Source organism: Oncorhynchus mykiss, chromosome 21, assembly GCF_013265735.2.
Source record: "Oncorhynchus mykiss isolate Arlee chromosome 21, USDA_OmykA_1.1, whole genome shotgun sequence".
Classification (NCBI taxonomy): Eukaryota; Metazoa; Chordata; class Actinopteri; order Salmoniformes; family Salmonidae; genus Oncorhynchus; species Oncorhynchus mykiss.
The window spans coordinates 23,439,406-23,461,268 of record NC_048585.1 but is presented as its reverse complement, the minus strand read 5'-3'; the positions used below and the strand labels follow the sequence as shown (position 1 = coordinate 23,461,268).

Sequence of the window (21,863 nt, the reverse complement as noted above, 5' to 3'; positions counted from 1 at the left end):
GCCAATTCAAAAATGACAAAGTATAATTCCTACAAGCACACAAACCTTTATTTATTATAATACTCAAATAAAGGTATGGATGTGAAGATCACATCTGACATGTATACTGTATATATACACACACACAATGCCTTCAGAAAGTATTCACACACCTTGACTTTTTCTACATTTTGTTGTCTTACCGCCTGAATTTAAAATGGATTAAATTGAGATTTTGTGTCACTGGCCTATACACAATATGTCAAAGTTGAATGATGTTTTTTGAAATGTTTACAAATTACTTAAAAATGAAAAACTGAAATATCTTGAGTCAATAAGTATTCAACCACTTTGTCATGGAAAGCCCAAATAAGTTCAGGAGTAAGAATGTGCCTAACAAGTCACATAAGAAGTTGCAGGGAGTCGCTCTGTGTGTAATGACAGTGTTTAACATGATTTTTGAATGACTACCTCATCTCTGTACCCAACCATACAATTATCTTTAAGGTCCCTCAGTCAAGCAGCGAATTTCAAACACAGATTCAGCTACAAAGACCAGGGAGGTTTTCCAATACCTTACAAAGAAGGGCACCTATTAGATGGGTAAAAAAAAGACTGAATATCCTTTTGAGCATGGTGAAGTTACTAATTACACTTTGGATGGTGTATCAATAGTGCACTGTCGCTACAAAGATACAGGCGTCCTTCCTAACTCAGTTGCCCGGTGAGAAAGGAAACCGCTCAGGGATTTCACCATGAGGCCAATGGTAACTTTAAAACAGTTACAGAGTTGAATGGCTGTGATAGGAAAAAACGGAGGATGAATCAACACCATTGTAGTTACTCCACAATACTAACATAAATGACAGAGTGAAAAGAAGGAAGCCTGTACATAATAAAAATATATTCCAAAACACGCATCCTGTTTGCAATAAGGGAGTAAAGTAAAACTGTTAAAAATGTGGCAAAGACTAGGGAGGTTTTTTTTAAGGATAAAAAGAAACGGAATAGAGCTAAACACAGGCAAAATCCTAGAGGAAAACCTGGTTCAGTCTGCTTTCCAACAGATACTGGGAGACAAATGCACCTTTCAGCAGGACAATAACCTAAAACACAAGGCCAAACATACACTGGAGTTGTTTTCACTTTGTCATTATGAGGTATTGTGTGTAGATGGGTGAGAGGGGAAAAAAACTATTTAATCCATTTTGAATTTAGGCTGTAACACAACAAAATGTGGAATAAGTCAAGGGGTGTGATTACTTTCTGAAGGCTTGGAATATACACACCAGTACCATTCATGCCACGTATGCTCATCATGTATACTGTATGTATATTATATGTTATGTGTATATATATGATGATATTATACATGTTTTGGTTTGTCCTAGACCTCAATTATGTTGATACCATACCGGTTCTCTTGTCTTGAATTGTGTTATATTAATTCATTGGAAATTGTTGGTATAAGTAATTGGAGGTTTCATTTAATATTTTTTCTGATTACAAGGCCATGAGGACAATTTGTCATACTACTTTTGTCAATCATCACAAAGAGTCAATCGAAATATTCCTCACCAGAGTCAAATCAATTGACTAGTTAAAAACACAAATTAATACCAGTAATGCTATGCTTTCTTTCACAGAGGATGCCAATACAGCCAAGAAACTGTCTATTGAGCTGCCTAGTAAGATCTTTCTGTTAATCCTACAACTATAGCTCTGACCAAACTAGTCGTTTTGATCAGAATGTTACAACTGCCTGGATGTAGGAAACATGTTCGGAGACATGTTTATTTCTAGAAGGTGTTTTGTGTGATTTTTTTTAAGTTAGTTATTTTTCCAACCTTAGATTGTCAACAATGAAACATATTGCAAAAACACCATAATAGATTTTTATGAAAAATAAATGATAAGAATTTAAAGATTTTAAGGGTCTCCTTTTCTGCAATTGTCTGTCTGGCACATGCATGTTAGACATTTATGTCAACACATTTGGAATTCTGATCGTAATGCAAAAATACAGTTTGTATAAAACTTTATTTTAAGAAATACAAAGACATGAAAGAAGATTCAAAACTGATTCTCCTCACTGGTGAAACCTAACAATATACAACAATGTACATAGTTACAGCTTTTGATTGGCAGATTGCATCATTATGTCAGAATTCGTCAGGGCTCAGCTTGCTTAATGTTCGATGTCTTGTATTGCTTGCTGGTCCTGAATGTTTGTGTGTGCTTGCTTCTGTGGACTTTACAGTACTATTTCTTATAATATGCTGTAAATTTCTCTCTGTCTTTGTTCAGATGATAGCGTCCATGTGTCAGCCATGGGGAGAAAAGACTCAGGTAATACTATGTAACAAAAGCCGTAATAACCATCCTATTAGAAGGTTAGTTTTCAATAGCAGAGCTCCAGAATAGCAGTATCCTCTCTGGAGCAAGCCCACTCACGAATAGTGTTAGTCTCTTAGCTGGCTCTTTTCATTTTCCCCGATTAGCTGTTCCAATGGGACCTGGCTTGGCATTCTTTAAAAGCTCAGGTTCATTTGGACTATGATCTGCTCCATGAAAAATACTGGTTTCCTAAAATGTCATAGTTCAACTGCCACGTTCCTCTCCAATGCTTGTAGGAAGCTATGGGGCTTCTCAACATCTTTATCTTTTTCAAACATCATGGGATAATGAATGACATTTCACGTAAGTAAGAAGTCAATTAAATGACTAAGTGACCTAGTTGAATGTTAGTCTTTGAGTCAGAGATGACGTAAACTGGGTGAGGGTAGCTAGGTCTTTGCAGTAGGTAGCGAGGGGTGGGGCTGAAGGAACTCCCTGTGTAGGTCTGTATATAGTAGTTTCATCACATGTTGGGCATGGCGACTGCTGACATCAGTCCTAGTCCACTCAGATCTCAAAGAAGACCGGAGCATTTAGAAATGGAAGAACGTATCAAACGATACACTTTTGCACACAGCAAAGGTGTCCCCTCCGATATGGTATTCATTCAAAACCCGTAACGCTTTTCCCAGTACAGGTATTTGTTCTATGTTCCATGTTCTTATGCTTTCCATGTTGTAAAATGTTATGCTTTCCATGTTGCTGCTGCCATGAACAGCTGAGGAACCGTGTGAATGTATTTCTGTCTGTCTATCTACCTTTGGAAGTATATCACTTTCAGATGAATACAGAGAAGTGTGCTGACAGATTGTTGAAGCCATTGAGTACAGTATACAAGGAGTGTGTTGGTCTGTTGGTGTTGATGGTGTGTGTCTGTCTCTCCTGATCGAACAGTGTGGTCTCTGGGAGAGGGACAGGCTCCAGAGGACCTTGACAAGCCCGTAGACACCCCACCGCTGTCCAGCCTGCTCATAGAAAGACCCCAGGGCGGATCCATCACTGTGGGTGAGTGCCTGCTGAGTGAGCTCTCCTCTCACAGCTGCTGTAGACCAGAGATGATATACTCATAGAGACATTTTAAAACCCTTACATGTATTATATTTGTACTGGTCAAGGTCTTTTAGATTTGTCTCTCTCCCTTGTTATGATGAAAGATAGCCTCTCTCTCTCCTTCTCTGCCTCTCTCTCACTATTGTATTTAATTCTCTCCCAAGAGAAGGAACCTCTGGCAACCATGTGTAGGACATCTTTCCACCTCAAAGGCTATTCCCACCATGGACATGCTGTGTTTTACATGTTCACAAGGTGGAGACATCTCCTTTGTTGCCAAGGTGGAGGCCCAAGACCTGCTCCGTAAACCCACCATCAAGTGGTTCAAAGGGAAATGGATGGACCTGGCCAGCAAGACCGGAAAGCACTTGCAACTGAAAGAAACCTTTGACCGACGCACCAAGGTAGACACCCTCCCATGTATAGCTCTATGTACTGTATGTTAACACACACACACGCACATTGGTCCCCTAGCTGTCCTTCCAATACCTATGTATCACCCCGCAGATTCACACATTTGAGATGCATATCATCAAGGCCAAAGACAACTATGCTGGAAACTACAGGTGTGAGGTCACCTACAAGGACAAATTTGACAGCTGCTCTTTTGACCTGGAAGTGAAAGGTTTGTTGCACTGTTCGAGTCTCAGTCATACAGCAAAGAACACACACTGAAACACGAGCAATAATACAATATACTGTGTTATTGTTTTGCATTGTCTTTCAGAACTGGAACAGTCACAGAGTGTTGATATTCGATCAGCCTTCAAAAGAAGGTAATGAGAGCAACACAATCTGACCTCGTTATTTAGATTTTTTTAAACAGACAGTTAGTAGACTGGTTTTCAGAGTCAACAAAAGAGTGATATTTTTACAGTTAGTGGTTAGATTGAGCATTTGACTAATGCATATCCTTTTTTTCTCATAATGATAAATATGACAATAGTAACATTAAACACAAACTTCACTGGTTTCGAGCAAGATTCAATACACATGGCAAATAAACCTGAAAATGTACATTTGAACATCAGATACATGGGACATTGTGGCTCAGTAGGAAAACCATGGCTCTTATCACAAACCAACATGAGAACATAGTGTCTGAAACATAATGACCATGAAATCAGATGTGATTAACCTTTATTAAGGTCATTACCAATCAACGTGTTGAACAGCACAAAGGCCAATGCTTGCATTTGAAACTCCCTCCCAACAATGTGTCAGAAAGCAACGCAAAACATCCCAGCCCCATAGCATTATCCCAACGTAGCTGCTCAGTGATGCTCCTGCAACACAGCAGAAACATTGTGGAAATGTTTTCATATGCTGGTAGGGATCGCTCTCGATACTCCTTACACAAACCAGTTCATTAGAAGCATTTAATTGGAAATGAACCAAAAGGGTTTTTGTGTAAGCCACCAATCATGTGTTAGTCTGAACCTAATGCATTTGATTGAAGTCAGTAGCCGCTGCTTTGCGTTGTTCTTTTAGCATTGTTTATCTAGTTGCCTGTTACTGTTTCTACTCTGATTAAATCTCCATTAATCTCTTCTTGTTAACAACAGCAGTGAAGGACACGAGGATGCAGGGGATCTTGACTTTAGTGGTCTTCTTAAACATAGGTGAGAGTCACTGTCCGTCCTCAAGGGGACAGTCTTATTTTTGTATTTTTTTTACTATGCCCTTGTTTTGGGTGTTTACCTCTTTTCTCTTTATTTTTTTATTTTGCCCCAGCAACCACCATTAAATCTTTTACCCTCTTTTTACTCTTTTTTGTTATCACATGGTATATATATGCATTACAATAGAGCATAATATATTAAAGAGTGCAGTATATTAGTTAGAACATAGGTGAAGTACCATGTACTGTAAGAGTACATCATTTCATTCATATCAGGAGTTACAGTGAATCACATATACTATCTAGTACACTATCTACTCTCACATATTGATAACTGTATTTTTGAGTTTCTTTTTTCGTTTGTAAATACAAATCTACATTTTTTTCTTGGTTCAGACAACAGCATGTTTTTTTTCAATGTACTGCAATGAGTACAATAGACCTAATCAGACCGTGACACTTCACTGAGGTAAAATTACACATTTATTTGGGCTTGTCTCTTCTTCTTCCCTACACATTCAGAAACCAAAGGTTAGTAGAGAGAATAACCTAGGTAATTAAACGATTAGACCTTACTGCGGGGTAAGTACTATAATCCTGTAGCGTCCCCAGCATGGAATGTAGCTCTAGGATCTGGAACAAGCAAGAGTGTTGGCCTACTGTAGCAAGGTAACACTTCATTTACAGCCGACATTCTCAAATGCGCCATTAACAATCAGTAAGGATAGAAATGGACTTTGCATCATAAAGTCTCTCTACTGTTGGGGATGACCACTTTTTTGATCAACAGTAGAGTACAGTAATACTGTGTTTATGAGGCCAAAGGACTCCCATTTCGGATCATTAGTGAGCTGCTCGTGGATCATTTATGAATGATGCTGTGAAATAGTGTTATCACTACATTGTCATTTTATTTCAACTTAGAAATACAAGGCACATATCACAATGTTTATTTCAGTATACACAGTAATTGCCTGAAAATAAACAAGAAGAGAGATGCATAAGAATGAAATAATAATTCCATGCTTTTTTACCTCCAAAGCTTTCCGACATTTGGGAAAATGTCCATGAAAGAACGGACTGATTGAATGATCTTTATTTAGCTGCCTAATGGATCTACTCACGCCCAGGGCAACATGCTTATTAACCTGGATCTCACAGATCTAACATCCCCTATGGACGCCTAGCCTTCCATCTCTAACACGGTCAGAGCGTCTCTGAAGTGGTGATGAGTGAACATACTGAGACACAAGGCAAAGGGATGGGCAATGTGAATAGAAAGAGAAGGAATGTAGACTTAATCAGCAGCACATCTTGGAGTAAGATCTCCCTATATTCCTGCATGCAGCACCTAGATCAGTAGTTCTTTCCCAAATTGTTTCATTCTGTTTACCCCCCCCCTTCCCCAAGGAACAAAAGTAGCCTAATAGCATTAGTTTATGACCTTTTTACTGTTATTCATTAATACAGCACTGGCTAAAATGTATTTTCTCTTGCAAAATCTCACCCTAAAGGCAAGTAACAATGTCCAGACTTAAAGAACTCAACCCTGGTCAAAACCCCTACCTGAAACATATTCAACTCCCTTGTAATAATCTGATCCCTCTACTTGCCTCAGCAGTAAAACCCTTCCTATAGGATATAATAGACTAGCCACCCCCTCTCCTCCTGTAACACCTCATCCAGAGATGATGTCAAAGGACAGGTACAAGGCTTCAGACCACGCCCATCCCTTTGTGTGACATGTCCTGAGGAACTCTGTAGGGAGAGTGAGAAGGGAGGGAGAGAACGTGTGTCTGATATAAGGAGAGAGAAGAAGAGAAATGACTAGAAACACAGCAGATCAGTAGAATAGCGGAGGGAAAACACTCTTGAAAACGAATTTAGTAGGTAGTCCCTATCTACAGTAGATACAACACAGAGTAGTCTTCCTTCAGCGCAGTCACTGCCCCTTTTATAGTATCCTCTCCCCTTTCCAGAACCTCCTTCCCCACCCAATACCCCCCATAGGGATCAGTTCCTCAGGACACGTTGCGATAGCCCAGAGCGTGGCCCCAGCCCTCACACCCTCCCCTCGTGTCCTGCCCCAGGGAGCCCAAGCAGGATGAGACCCCCGAAGTGGACGTGTGGGAGATCCTGAAGTCGGCCAGGCCAGACCAGTACGAGAAGATCGCCTTTGAGTACGGCATAACAGACCTGCGGGGTCTGCTCAAGAGGTTGAAGAAGACCAAGAAAGAGGAGAAGAAGAGTGAAGGTGCTGAATTGACTGTTTGTCTATGTGACTGTGTGTCACTGTTGGGATTATGATGCACTAATCTGTGATTATTCAGGGGAAAGGCACACATTTCACTGGTTTTCTATAGGATGCATAACCATTGTCATGGGATATTGTCTTTTTTGACAAAGCTTTTGCCAAGAAGTTGGATCCAGCATACCAGGCTGACAAAGGAGGGAAGATCCGCTTAATGGTGGATCTTGCAGACCCCACAGTAGAGCTGAAATGGTACAAGAACGGCCAGGAGATCCGTCCAACTCCAAAGTATGTCAAGCTTTTTCTTCTTTCTCCATGTGTTAGTCTTCTGTATGTTTCAATTTCGTCTTCTCACAAATGAAAGGCATTTTTGGGAGTTCCTCATAAAATGTGTTTCATTCGTGATTTGGTCCTCATTGCCGGTCCCCTGGTACTTGTAGTTTTTATCTGTTCCTTGTCATGTCTCTCAGCATTGAAAAGCAATGGTTCACATGCTAGTGTTTCTGATGGTCTCGCGGTGTACACAAGCAAGCAAGGACGCATACACCCAAACTTCAAAACATCAAAACACACATTGTTTTACACCAATAATTGCTTTCACATAATGACACACACACACAGCCCTGTGTGACCCTGTTATGAACAGGGTCTACTGCCTCAGACCTTGTAAACCAGGGACAAGTCTGACCCTACATGCCCTTCACACCCATACAGAGCTCCCATTGTGCCCAGACACACACACAGCTACATGACCAGCCCAGATCTCTGCACTGTAAACCATTGCCAGCTGATGCCCAGTGAACAAATAACATTCTCTCAACACTAATGTGGTGTTGATAAGATACCACCTGCATCTCACCAACGCATCAAGAACGTTATTTGTTTGCTGGGCAGTGCGTGGCACTGAGCTACATTTGAGTGGAAATGCACTGTTTGATGTTTTAAATAATGGTCCTTTGCTATTAACTACAGGTCCTTCTCTGTACAGGGAAATGGCGGTACCTTCTCCACAGGTCTTTAACTGACTCTGGCTTTGTAACAATCAATGGATGATCTATTATTTTGATACCTGTGTACCCCACCAATGTTAGTGTACCATAAATATAATATGGCGTAGTTTAAGTGTATTGATCTTACCACATCGTTTTATCAACCTGTCAATAATGGGAATGTATAACGAAAAGTGACTATTTTCTTACCTCTCTCTGGAAATCATTTGTATAATTAAGTGATAATGCCCGAGAAGCCAGTGTTTCGAGGATATATTAGCACGGGTGTTGTGCAAACCATGCCAATATATCCTCCAAACACCGGCTTCGAGGGCATTATCACTTTTATACAATGGGTTACCAACCTATTCAAATAATGATTGACATCATTTCCTTTTCAACTTTATTTTGATGAATTTATTCATACTATTTCATCCTTCCACAATATATAATCCCAACACAAATCTAGGGTTGCTACCCAAGCCGGCTGGTCGTTCGTTCTATTGGTTCGGTTGCCAGAGACGCGACCCAGTTGATCGGTCTTTTTGTTCTGTATCTATGGACGTGACCCAGTTGTTCGTTCTAAATGTTCCATTGCCATACTGTCTGGCAACGTTCTTATCCCTTGCTTGCTAACTAGCCAACTACGGCTAACTTAGTCACGTCAAACAGTGCAGCCAGAATAACATCAAAGTAGCTGCATTTGCATTTGTTTAAGCTGTTTTCTAGTGACATTTATTTGGATACATCCATAACACTGAGCTAATGAGGCGCGATTTCGCCTGGAATTGAAAATGTGCTCTCTCGTCAGGACACTTGTTCAGAGGAGCTAGCCAACAACAGACTGCAAACTAGCTGCACTTCGTTGACATTTCTTTGTATACATCCATAAAAATTATGCCAGCTAATTCATGATTTCAACTGGCTAAGAAACGCTGCCTGCCTGTCTCTCTTGTCTCGACTCGTTCATTACTATGCGACAACTGGAGATTGTTTCAATATTCAAATTCTATGTCGCAAATGTCGGAGAGACAGTAAGGTTTATACACATCTCTGCTGTTAAAAACTAAATGTTAGTCTAAAAGAAATGTGAGATAATGTCTAGATGTTTTTTATAGTGGAGATCAAATTTATAAAGTGCCTGGCTGGGCTGATGAGACAGTGGATTGCGCAGTCAGATGTAACAGTTAACAAATTCCATCACATGAAACAAAATTCTCTGGTCTGATGAAACCAAGATTGAACTCTTTGGCCTGAATGCCAAGGTTGCAAGAAAAATACATATTTTAAACTTTGACTTTCACCCAAAACAAACGCAGATTGGATGTCGGGCATAATCTTATTTTCAACATCTGTTCAACAACATTTTGCTAGGTAGGATAGCCCAATGTCAAAACACAGTTTGAACGTGTCCAAATCAATAACCAATATGCAGAAAACTTCAACATAAAATGTAGTAAAATGACAAACATGCCACAACAATAATCATATTTGGCCGTTGGTAACTTGTGGAATAGACACCGGCTGGAATTAGACCCACCCGTGTGTATTAACAGTAGTTATACAATACTTTTGAAAGTTAATCTCATCACTCAATCTAACATCTGTATTACTCAATGTTACAAGACCTCTATGTACCCTCAAAAAGTGTGTACTTAGATTCTAAAAAGGGAAGGGTCAATCTCAGGCTACTCTCAGTAGAGGTTGTTCAAAGCCAAGCCGAGTTAAAGCCATCTGGGAGGTTATTGCAGTTTTCTGTTCCCTGGTCTCCGGTGGTGTATTTCCCAGGATTCCCTGTTATGAAGATCTCTCTCTCTCTCTCCCTCTCAATTTTTTGTAACACTATTGGCTGTTACAGCCCCCTCCTCTAGCCTTCTGTCCTACCTGTCTGTCCTACCTGTCTGTCTGTCCTACCTTTCTGTCTGTCCTACCTGTCTGTCTGTCCTACCTGTCTGTCTGTCCTATCTGTCTGTCTGTCTGTCCATGCCATGCCATGCCATGGTGCTCATCCTTTTTCTCTGCTATAACTACTTCTTCCTCTGGCTCCATTCCGGCTCCACTGCTGACCTTAAGTCAAAGGAAGTAAGTCCACCCGTCCTACATCCCTGACCTCTGGTGTGACCCCAACCCTCTGTCTACTCTATTCCTCTGGGTGTGCACTGACAACCCACGCTGATGCATGTTGGGATGTGTTTGTTTGTGAATGGGGGCGGGTCTCTGTATATGAATTTGGCTGTATATCTTCACATTACAATGACTTCAATGACAAAGGTTTTTGATTAATAAACTAGCACAACTTTTCTTTAAAAAATAATAAAATACTACATCTATTTCTGCTTTTGGAAGACACAAGTAAGCAAAGGCAACTGTCTGTAGCTCAGTGGATGATATGAAGTCTTGAAATAATTGCCATTCACAAGCATATATGGTATACTATAACTTTATCTCCAAGCACATATAGTCACAGTATGTGGATATCCAGTGATTTGATTGATTGATGCACTTGCTGCATAGGTTTATCTTTGAGCAAAAGGGCACGCAGCGGATCCTGGTCATCAACAACTGCGGCCTGAATGATGATGCTGCTTATTCCGTAGCTGCGGGAGAAGAGAAGTGCACCACAGAGCTGTTTGTCAAAGGTACCCCTCTCCATTCGATCATCCTTCTCTCTTCATTTTAATGTCTCTTTGAGGAATTAGTGGGACCAGAATGTGTTCTCTCCACAATTTCACACTCCACTGTTTCTAATTATATTGATGCCTGCCCCTCTATGATTTTATGATTTGTATCTTACCTTTCTGCAGAGTTACCAGTGAAGATTACTAAAGAGATTGAGGCGGTGAAAACGACAGTGAACGAGAGGATTGAGTTGGAGTGTGAAGTGTCTGAAGAAGGAGCTCAAGTAAAATGGTAGGGCCATGTCAACTTATTGTGTGTGTGTGTGTGTGTTTTTTTCTCTTTGTGTGTGTGTGTGTGTATGCTTGTGTATTTTTCCCATGTGCCTCTGAGCCTCTAACCTTTTGTCTTCCCCCTCAGGTGTAAGAATGGCGTGGAGGTACCGACCGGGCCCCGGTCACGCTACCGTGTCAAGTCTGAGGGGCTGAAACACTGGCTAATCATTGACGATGCCTCAAAGGAGGACACTGGAACCTTCTCCCTAATGGCCTCTGGGGGCACCTCTGAAGCCAAAGTCCAGGTTGAATGTGTGTATTTCACTTCCCTCTCTTTTCCTCACACTTTCTCTCTTACCTAGAAACTGTAGATCAACTATATTGATGACTATTTTTACTTTTTTCTATCCTCTTTCTTTCTGTTCTTCCCTTCATCAGTGAAGCCACTGAAGATTATTCAGGATTTGCAGGACATGACAGTGCTTTTGGGCCAGCCGCTGAAGATGCACTGTGAGATCTTCCCTGGGAATGTTCCAGGTCGCTGGTACAGGAACGGACAGTTGATCCAGTCCAACGACCGCATCAACATCCTGCAAAGAGCCAAGTACGTCACCTCCCTCCCACTCGCCCATCTCCTCAGCCCCATACCTGTGTTCCTGGGGGTTTCATACCTGGTCAAGTCGCAGAGGCAAAAATTCTGGGCCCAAATCATGATTCATCATTAGGCCCATGTAACCTGAGCAAGAAAAACTCAGGGTCTTAGCCCTTCCCTCTGTCCTCCTGCTGGTCTCTAGTGTATTTTTCATATTGTTTAAGCTGTCTTCTCAGGAGCAAGCCTACAGTATTCACTTGTTTTCTTGTTTTGACAGGAACCACCGATTAGAAATTGTGAACAGCACCATTCACGATGCCGGGGATTATACCTTTGTGCCAGAGGGATACTCTCAGAGCCTCTGTGCCAAAATTCATATCGTTGGTACAGTCATTTTAATGATACAAAACCATCCGTGGGTTGATAGGAATATTATAGAGCACTTACTTGTTTTCTTTCTTGTCCCGTTCCTACAGATCCTCCCAGGGTGCACCTGGAGAGCTTGAACTTCCCTGACAACACAGTGACCATTGTGGCAGGAAATAAACTCCGTGTGGAGATCCCCATCAGTGGAGAACCAGCACCCAGAGTGGTGTGGATGAAGGGAGAGAGGGTGAGTGCTGACCTGGGTCAAAATAGGCTTCATTGTGCTTAATTGTTGTCAGAAGTAAAGTATACAGTCGTGGCCAAAAGTCTTGAGAATGACACAAATATACATTTTCACAAAGTCTGCTGCCTCAGTGTCTTTAGATATTTTTGTCAGGTGTTACTATGGAATACTGAAGTATAATTACGAGCATCAAAGGCTTTTATTACAATTGTCAATTACAAGCATCAAAGGCTTTTATTACAATTGTCAATTGACAATTACAATTGTCAAAGGCTTTTATTGACAATTACATGAAGTTGATGCAAAGAGTCAATATTTGCAGTGTTGACCCTTCTTTTTCAAGACCTCTGCAATCTGCCCTGGCATGCTGTCAATTAACTTCTGTGCCACATCCTGACTGATGGCAGCCCATTCTTGCATAATCAATGCTTGGAGTTTGTCAGAATTTGTGGGTTTTTGTTTGTCCACCCTTGAGGATTGACCACAAGTTCTCAATGGGATTAAGGTCTGGGGAGTTTCCTGGCCATGGACCCAAAATATCGATGTTTTGTTCCCCGAGCCACTTAGTTATCACTTTTGCCTTATGGCAAGGTGCTCCATCATGCTGAAGAAGGTTATCACTTTTGCCTTATGGCAAGGTGCTCCATCATGCTGAAAAAGGCATTGTTCGTCACCAAACTGTTCCTGGATGGTTGGGAGAAGTTGCTCTCGGAGGATGTGTTGGTACCATTCTTTATTCATGGCTGTGTTCTTAGGCAAAATTGTGAGTGAGCCCACTCCCTTGGCTGAGTAGCAACCCCACACATGAATGGTCTCAGGATGCTTTACTGTTGGTTGGCATGACACAGGACTGATGTTAGCGCTCACCTTGGTCTTCTCCGGACAAGCTTTTTTCCGGATGCCCCAAACAATCGGAAAGGGGATTCATCAAAGAAAATGACTTTACCCCAGTCCTGCAATCTTACCGGCAGCAATATCCTTGCCTGTGAAGACCTTTTTGTGCAAAGCAATGATGACGGCACGTGTTTCCTTGCAGGTAACCATGGTTGACAGAGGAAGAACAATGATTCCAAGCACCACTTTTTGAAGCTTCCAGTCTGTTATTCAAACCCAATCAGCATGACAGAGTGATCTCCAGCCTTGTCCTTGTCAACACTTACACCTGTGTTAACGAGAGAATCACTGACATGATGTCAGCTGGTCCTTTTGTGGCAGGGCTGAAATGCAGTGGAAATGTTTTTTGGGGATTCAGTTAATTTGCATGGCAAAGAGGGACTGCAATTAATTGCAATTCATCTGATCACTCTTCATAACATTTTGAAGTATATGCAAATTGCCATCATACAAACTGAGGCAGCAGACTTTGTGAAAATGTATATTTGTGTCATTCTGAAAACTTTTGGCCACGACTGTACATACTGAATGTATGGGTACAGTGCAATCTACTATTTGCCATCATAGGTAATCCTTGACTCGGGCCACCGTGTGCGAGCTGAAACCTTCTCGGACCACACCAGTCTTACCATCGACATCGCAGAGAAGGAAGACACAGGAAACTACAAGATAGTCCTGCAGAATGAGGCTGGGGAAGCAGGGGCTAGTGTCAAAGTCAAGGTGGTGGATATCCCAGACCCTCCTGAAGTTCCCCTAGTCACAGAGGTGGGAGGAGACTGGTGCTCTATGACATGGGAACCCCCGATCTATGACGGAGGCTCACCCATCTTAGGTAGGTGTGTGTGGGTGGTTTTATGCTAACAAGTTGGATATTCTGGTGTGTGTATGTGATATAGAACTATGCTTTTCCCCAAAGGCTACTTCATCGAAAGGAAGAAGAAGCAGAGTTCCAGATGGATGAGGCTGAACTTTGACCTGAACAAAGAGACCACATTTGAGCCTAAAAAGATGATTGAGGGTGTCCCATACGAGGTGCGCGTCTTTGCTGTGAATGCCATCGGTGTGTCCAAACCCAGCGAGCCATCCAAAGCCTTTGTGCCCCTGGGTGAGTTCTGAGTACGCAATGTTCGCTTGGCAATGTAAATCTTTGTGACAAAGCCAGTGAGGTGACACTTACAGTACAAAGGCGTTATCCTCTCATGTAAAGCCAATACAGTTTATCCTGTGGTTATATCATATCACAATAGTGGGAGAAAAATGAAATACTGTGTGATAGTGCAGGCCATTGCGTGGGCTGCCCTTCCCCTTTAAAACTGTTCCTCTGATACCCCACTATTCCAAGCATTCCGCATTCTGACTGTGACCTCCATTGGACGTGGCCGGGGCTTTAGGAGATATTAAATATGTCTTTATAATGGCTGCCAAATCATCTAGGGCTTATAGGTTTAGGAGATCAGCCTCCCACAGGGTTCAATAGGAGTTAAACTTGATGCAGAATGTAAGAATAGACGTTAAGAGCCGCCCCTAATGAGATCTGATGAACAGATTGATGGCATACCAGTGCCAGCTAGAGGGGTGTCCCACTCACATGGGCATGGAGGTGTTTCTTAGGTATACTACATTGTATGCGTCATACTGTTCTTATGGCAATTGGAGATCCACTTTTGACAAGGCATGAAACATACTATACCTGCAAGGAAATGTTTGTGTGACGTTCAACCTTTGTAACACTCTCACACTCACTCAGCTGTGACCAGCGAGCCCACCATGCTGGTGGTGGATGATGTCACAGACACCACGGTGACCATGAAGTGGCGTCCCCCAGACACCATTGGAGCTGCAGGCTTAGACGGCTACCTGGTGGAGTATTGCATCGAAGGAAGTAAGAAGCATTCGATTGACATGCCTCCATCGACGAATAGACTTTGTCTTTTATAACTAGAACCCGCTTGACTTTTCATGATCAGGAGAAACTCCTGGCTTGTTAATAAGTATTACCTGCTGTGTTAAGTCTATGGACATGTTCTCCACAGCTGATGACTGGAGAGTAACCAATAAGGAGCTGACAGAGAAGACTAAGTACACCATCACTGGCCTCCCTCCAGAGGCTAAGATCCTGGTAAGGGTAAGGGCCATCAATGCTGCCGGCGCCAGCACTCCCAGAACACTTCAGCACTCTATCCTGGTCAAAGAGGTCATCGGTGAGTCCTAGCCACTCTCCACTTCTCTTTTGGATGTCTGTATTTATTATTTATTAGCAAGGCTTAAGCAACAGGGCTAGGAACATGACATTTGAAACACAAGTCCAAAGGACAGGTGTTCATGAAAGATTTACAGTGCCTTCGGAAAGTATTCAGACCCCTTGACGTTTTCCACATTTTGTTACGTTGCAGCCTTATTCTAAAATGGATTTAAAAAATCAGCGATCTATACAGAATATTCCACAATGACAAAGTGAAAACAAGTTTTCAGAAAAATGTGCAAATGTATTAATATAAAAAAACAGAAATACCTTATTTGCATAAGTATTCAGACCCTTTGCTATGACCCTCGAATTGAGCTCAGGTGCAGCCTGTTTCCATTGATCATCCTTGAGATGTTTATACAACTAGATTGGAGTCCACCTGTGGTAAGTTCAATTGATTGGACATGATTTGGAAAGGCACACATCTGTCTATATAAGGTCCCACAGTTGACAGTGCATGTCATGGCAAAAACCAAGCCATGAGGTCGATGAATTGTCCGTAGAGCTCCGAGACAGGATTGTGTTGAGGTACAGATCTGGGGAAGGGTACCAAAAAATGTCTGCAGCATTGAAAGTCCCCAAGAACACAGTGGCCTCCATCATTCTTAAATGGAAGAAATTTGCAACCACCAAGACTTTTCCTAAAGCTGGCCGCCCGGCCAAACTGAGCAATCGGGGGAGAAGGGCCTTGGTCAGGGAGGTGACCAAGAACCTGATGGTCACTCTGGCAGAGCTCTAGAGTTTCTCTGTGGAGATGGGAGAACATTCCAGAAGGACAACCATCTCTGCAGCACTCCACAAATCAGGCCTTTGTGGTTAAGTGGCCAGACGGAAGCCACTACTCAGTAGAAGGCACATAACAGCCCGCTCTGAGTTTGCCAAAAGGCACCTAACGACTCTCAGACCACGAGAAACAAGATTATCTGGTCTAATGAAACCAAGAGTGAACTCTTTGGCTTGAATGCTAAGTGTCACGTCTGGAGGAAACCTGGCACCATCCCTACGGTGTAGCATGGTGGTGGCAGCATCATGCTGTGGGGATGTTTTTCAGAAGCAGGGACTGGGAGACAAGTCAGGATCAAGGTAAAGATGAACAGAGCAAAGTACAGAGATCCTTGATGTAAACCTGCTCCAGAGCACTGAGGACCTCAGACTGTGGCGAAATGTCACCTTCCAACAGGACAACAACCTGAAAATAGCTGTACAGCAACCTTTCCCATCCAACCTGACAGAGCTTGAGAGGATTTGCAGAGAAAAATGGGCGAAACTCACCATATACAGATGTTCCAAGCTTGTAGTGTCATACTCAAAAAGACTCAATGCTGTAATCGCTGCAAACAAAGTACTGAGTAGAGGGTCTGAATACTTATGTAAATGTAATATTTCAGATGTATTTTTATAAATTTGCAACAAATTCTGAACCTGTTTTTGCTTTGTCATTATGGGGTATTGTGAGTAGATTGATGAGGATAATTTTTTTTTAAATACATTTTAGAATAAGGCTGTAACGTAAAAGAAAATGTGGAAAGTCAATGGTTCTGAATAATTTCTGAAGGCACTGTAGATAAAAAAATTAAAAGTATAATTTTCTTTAACGGAAATCACATTCCATCCACTTATCTGACCTGTCCTCTTCCCAGAACCACCTAAGATCCGCATCCCCCGTCACTTGAAGCAGACGTACACTCGTAAAGTCGGAGAAGCCGTCAATCTCGTTATTCCATTCATGGTAAGGCAATAACAGAAAATGGCTGAACCACCTCCAGTAAAAGCCTTTTAGTAAATCATATTTAGTTAGATTTATGCTCCTATGCGATATGTGACATGTAGGGAAAGCCCAGGCCAAAGGTGAGCTGGCTGAAGGAGGGTGAGACGGTGGACCCCACGCAGGTCACTATCCGCAACACAGACTGTGACAGCATCATCTTCATCCGCAAAGCAGAGAGGAAGCACTCTGGGAAGTACGATATGAAGGTGGAGGTGGAGAACCACGTGGACACGGCCATCGTAGACATCCAGATAGTAGGTGGGTCAAAGGAAACTGACAGGAAGGATATCCTGATCTCACTTACAGATAAAGTTGTTTAGGCATAGATCAATTAAGCACTTGTATCAGTCATTTTTACAGATTTAATCAAACAGGAAGTAGAAAAAAATACTATAAGAAGGAAAGATCTCATAGTAAAGAGTTGATCGAGTTGAATGTTTTTAGTGTTGTTCTTCCCTTTATTCCCTACCAAATTTTTCACCGCAGCTAATGTCTAGAACATGCCAATAAGACCCATACTGATGTTAATGATGTTAACGGATTCATCTCTCCACTCAGACCTCCCAGGGCCTCCACAGTGTGTGAAGATAGATGAGGTCTGGGGGGGAAACGTGGCTCTGGACTGGACCCCTCCAAAGGACAATGGCAACGCCGCCATTACAGGCTACACCATCCAGAAAGCAGACAAGAAGACCATGGTATGAGTCTGCTGAATGCATCACTTAGTACTGTACTGTATGGAATCAGTATGAGGGAGAGATTTACCTCTGTATGTACTCTGCATATGGAATCCAGGTGTTTGTGCTAATCAATGTTATCCCCTGCATGTTTAAACTAATCTGCTTTCTGTGTGACAGGAGTGGTACACGTGTATTGAGCACTACCACCGCACCTGCATCACCATCACCGAGCTGGTGGTGGGGAACGAGTACTACTTCAGAATCTACTCTGAGAACATGGTGGGTCTGAGCGAGGGTGCCACCCAGACCAAGGACAGCGCCCTCATTGTTAAAGAAGGTATGTGTGAGCTCCTCTGTGTGGGGGGGGTGGGGGGGTGTACCGTATGGAGAGCAATGAAAAATATGGGGGGGAGGTACCGTATGGAGAGCAATGAAAAATATGACCCCGTATGTCATCCCCCTCTACTTTCTAATATTATGAACCAACACATTTGAAAAGCAGTCCAGCCCCCCGTGAACCTCAGTCACTTCTTTTTTCATTTTCTTCTTTGTCTTTTGTCACAAAAGGTAACGATACAGTGATAAAATATACATTTTTACAGAATTGGACCAGTTGCTTTCATTCAGAGATGGCATATACACTACATATCATGTTTCATTGTACTGTACTGTTAATGCGGATGTTGCTGTTTCTGACCACAGATGATGAATTCAAATACTGTCTCTCCTTCAATCATGATCACAAGGGAAATTCCCCCATGATACAGCTCAGCGCCTGTATCATGTACAACCCCATTCTTCCTCCCTTCCTCCCTCTGCAGGCATGCAACTGAAGAACCCAGAGTACATCGACCACGACTTCAAAGAGCCTCCCAAGTTCACCCAGCCCCTCATCAACACCTTTGCCATCGCTGGTTACAATGCCACCCTCAACTGCAGCGTCCGTGCCAACCCACGGGTAGGTGTAGCCCGGGTCCCAGATCTGTTTGTGCTGTCTTGCCAACTCCATTTTATCAATTGGAGTTCGCAAGACGGCACAACAGATCTGGGACTCAGGCTAGGGTAGGTGAGTAGGACTGTACTTAGACAGTGCCTACACCAACCCTCTGGGAAAGTTCTGTCCAGCTAAACTCCTGGACATGGTTGTGGTATCATTGCTGCTGATGTTCAGTCCTGCCTATTAATTAGTGATTGATTTAGACATGGGAAACCAAGTATGTCTTCTCTATTGACTCTGGCCAATCAATGACATGAATTGATGAATTAGGAGCCAACCCCAAAGACTGTGCAGCCTTGAAGCCCTGAGGCTGGGACTTCCAATGCCCTGGCCTAGTGGGTCATCTTAGGCCTTTAGGCAGCCTGTTCCCCATACCCCTCCGGCCTGTTCCCCATACCCCTCCGGCCTGTTCCCCATACCCCTCCCGGCCTGTTCCCCATACCCCTCCCGGCCTGTTCCCCATACCCCTCCCGGCCTGTTCCCCATACCCCTCCCGGCCTGTTCCCCATACCCCTCCCGGCCTGTTCCCCATACCCCTCCCGGCCTGTTCCCCATACCTCTCCCGGCCTGTTCCTCATACCCCTCCGGCCTGTTCCCCATACCCCTCCTGCCTGTTCCCCATACCCCTCCGGCTTGTTCCCCATACCCCTCCCGGCCTGTTCCCCATACCCCTCCGGCCTGTTCCCCATACCCCTCCGGCCTGTTCCCCATACCCCTCCGGCCTGTTCCCCATACCCCTCCAGTCTGTCCCCCATACCCCTCCAGCCTGTTCCCCATACCCCTCCATGATGGACCAGGTCCATATGGTCCAGGCCCCCAGCTGTATACTGAAAGCTTTACACCTGCAGCCTGCTCTTTCTGACCGCCTCTCAATCACGGCAGCCTTTACACCTGACAGCTATCCTCTCTCTAACAACACATCTCTAGTCAGCTGCCTGAAGTTTTTTTGTTCAGAGGTTAAAAAACTGATTAAATAAACAGACAGAGGACATTTGTTTAACACATGTGCCTTATTACCATGGGCACTATGTAAATATAAGGGTTTATCTGATTAATGCACTCTTGGTTATAAGATATGACTGTTCATACACTGTTCTGATTAGGTTATCTCTAACTTGAACAGTGTATTGGCCCTCTCACTGAGAAAATAGTGCAAATCCACAGACCAGTAAAACATTGCAATGTATTGAATGCTTCTGAAATAATGTACTACAACATATTGAGTTGACAAATGTTTTAATGATACAGTAGCGATGCCTTTTATACTACTTGATAAACATTATGGGGAGTAACTTGCGAAACATCCCTGACTTAATTGAGTATTGATATTTTAGAGGCTTCTCTAGGAAACGGGCTAACCTTCTCTGTTTTTGACTTCAGCCCAAAGTGATTTGGATGAAGAATAAGATAGCCATCATTGATGACCCGCGCTACCGCATGTTTAGCAACCAAGGGGTCTGCACCCTGGAGATCCGGAAACCCAGTCCCTACGACGGGGGCATGTACTCCTGCAAGGCCATTAATGACCTGGGTGATGCACTAGTGGAGTGTAAGCTGGAGGTTAAAGGTCAGTTTTGGCTGGAGGGGTACCTGGTAACCTGCGGTGTATGTTATCCACCTGTGTACAGTGTTAGGTGTCTAGACTCTATGGTGACGTAGATCAGTACATAGTTTGTTTCAGTGACTACACCACCAGGAGCCCGTCCATATCAGCTGTGGTCCTGTAAGTATTCGCGGTACATATATCGTAGATGATATATGCTTATATTGTCATATATAACATCCAGGGGGTTGTCATTACATCACCCCTGCTACTCCAATGAGGAACAATGTATTACATCATGTGGCTGAACTCAATCTATGCATTTCCTTCTCATTTTAGACCATTTTGAACATGTTCATCCAGTTACAGGTGTTCATACAAGACTTCAGTAATGTCACTTGTGTTCAGCCGAATCCTGTACATCCCACTACCACTGTTGAATTTCCTACCACAACTTCAAAGTCGCAACGTCAAATGTAGCATGCTTCACCAATACAGCATGGTTCAATTCTTCCTAAGCGACATCATACACCAACACCTCATAACTCAAACACACGTCAATACGTATTGTTCTAGATGTAGTTCCCTTGTTAGATGAATACTATCTTGTGGCTCCATGTTTTAATGTTTCCCCTCAACAGATGGTGATGTTCCTTCAATTGCGTGTTTAACTCCTCATATAAAATTAGTTCAATAACTGACCAGTATTCCCTGGAGAACACATAACTCCCCCATGTAAACATTTGGATAACCCCTCTTCTCTTCTCTCCCCCCAGTCCCCACTCAGGATTAGTGAATGTATGTTCTCATCCAAGGTAAGCTTTCATATGGTTTTGGCATATGAAGCTTATGTCATTCATTCTGCATCTGTCAAATGCCAATAATACAGCTTTTCTCAGCAGTAATAGGTGGTCTATTTAAGTTCACACCCACCCGTCTGAAAGAGTACCAAGAGAAGGAATGCAAGAGTTCAGGGCTTGCCTGCTTTAGTCCAAATGGATGTGTGATATGTACAGTAACATAATAGATTATTGTGTATGTGGCTCTAGACACTTTATGGGCAGTGTTCATTGGAGCCAGTTACTTTCCAATAACACTCTAGGGTTGCTGTCTAGGGTGGCTGTCTAAAGTCAAGCGTACCCCTAACATTTCAGAAGTCTATTTTAACGGTTGGTGTGACTTGACTGCTTGTATGACCTGTGTTTACCTGGTAACCGTGTCTGTTCCTTATCTAACATATGCCACACACAAAAGGTGAGTAACCTTCAAACTAGTGCAAATGGCCTGATTGTGACATCAGAGTAAATACCAACATCTGCAGAGCATGGCTCTTTATTGAAGATTAAAGGTTGACAT

At 42.8% G+C, this 21,863-nt stretch overlaps 1 protein-coding gene across 23 annotated transcripts in view; it reads left to right on the top strand.

Annotated features, from left to right (window-relative positions):
- The window catches only part of LOC110500059 (myosin binding protein C1), a 37,276-nt gene that overhangs the window by 14,026 nt on the left and 1,387 nt on the right, over window positions 1–21,863 (top strand). For 8 of the 23 annotated variants that reach the window (XM_036957348.1, XM_021577191.2, XM_021577184.2 and 5 more), the window contains 27 exons: window positions 1,626–1,667; window positions 2,287–2,328; window positions 3,271–3,381; window positions 3,682–3,830; window positions 3,934–4,051; window positions 4,154–4,202; window positions 4,992–5,048; window positions 5,570–5,578; window positions 7,138–7,301; window positions 7,454–7,586; window positions 10,361–10,369; window positions 10,802–10,926; window positions 11,092–11,197; window positions 11,324–11,490; window positions 11,617–11,782; window positions 12,048–12,154; window positions 12,247–12,383; window positions 13,842–14,106; window positions 14,191–14,379; window positions 15,022–15,156; window positions 15,308–15,475; window positions 17,160–17,248; window positions 17,350–17,545; window positions 17,846–17,985; window positions 18,145–18,304; window positions 18,789–18,925; window positions 20,345–20,531. In XM_036957348.1, coding sequence (XP_036813243.1) covers window positions 1,626–1,667; window positions 2,287–2,328; window positions 3,271–3,381; window positions 3,682–3,830; window positions 3,934–4,051; window positions 4,154–4,202; window positions 4,992–5,048; window positions 5,570–5,578; window positions 7,138–7,301; window positions 7,454–7,586; window positions 10,361–10,369; window positions 10,802–10,926; window positions 11,092–11,197; window positions 11,324–11,490; window positions 11,617–11,782; window positions 12,048–12,154; window positions 12,247–12,383; window positions 13,842–14,106; window positions 14,191–14,379; window positions 15,022–15,156; window positions 15,308–15,475; window positions 17,160–17,248; window positions 17,350–17,545; window positions 17,846–17,985; window positions 18,145–18,304; window positions 18,789–18,925; window positions 20,345–20,531 — 3,357 coding nt within the window. Of the gene's footprint in view, window positions 1–1,625; window positions 1,668–2,286; window positions 2,329–3,270; window positions 3,382–3,681; window positions 3,831–3,933; window positions 4,052–4,153; window positions 4,203–4,991; window positions 5,049–5,569; window positions 5,579–7,137; window positions 7,302–7,453; window positions 7,587–10,360; window positions 10,370–10,801; window positions 10,927–11,091; window positions 11,198–11,323; window positions 11,491–11,616; window positions 11,783–12,047; window positions 12,155–12,246; window positions 12,384–13,841; window positions 14,107–14,190; window positions 14,380–15,021; window positions 15,157–15,307; window positions 15,476–17,159; window positions 17,249–17,349; window positions 17,546–17,845; window positions 17,986–18,144; window positions 18,305–18,788; window positions 18,926–20,344; window positions 20,532–21,283; window positions 21,323–21,863 lie in introns of all 23 variants that reach the window. The other 15 variants (XM_021577190.2, XM_021577202.2, XM_021577201.2 and 12 more) reach the window with 7 other exon arrangements.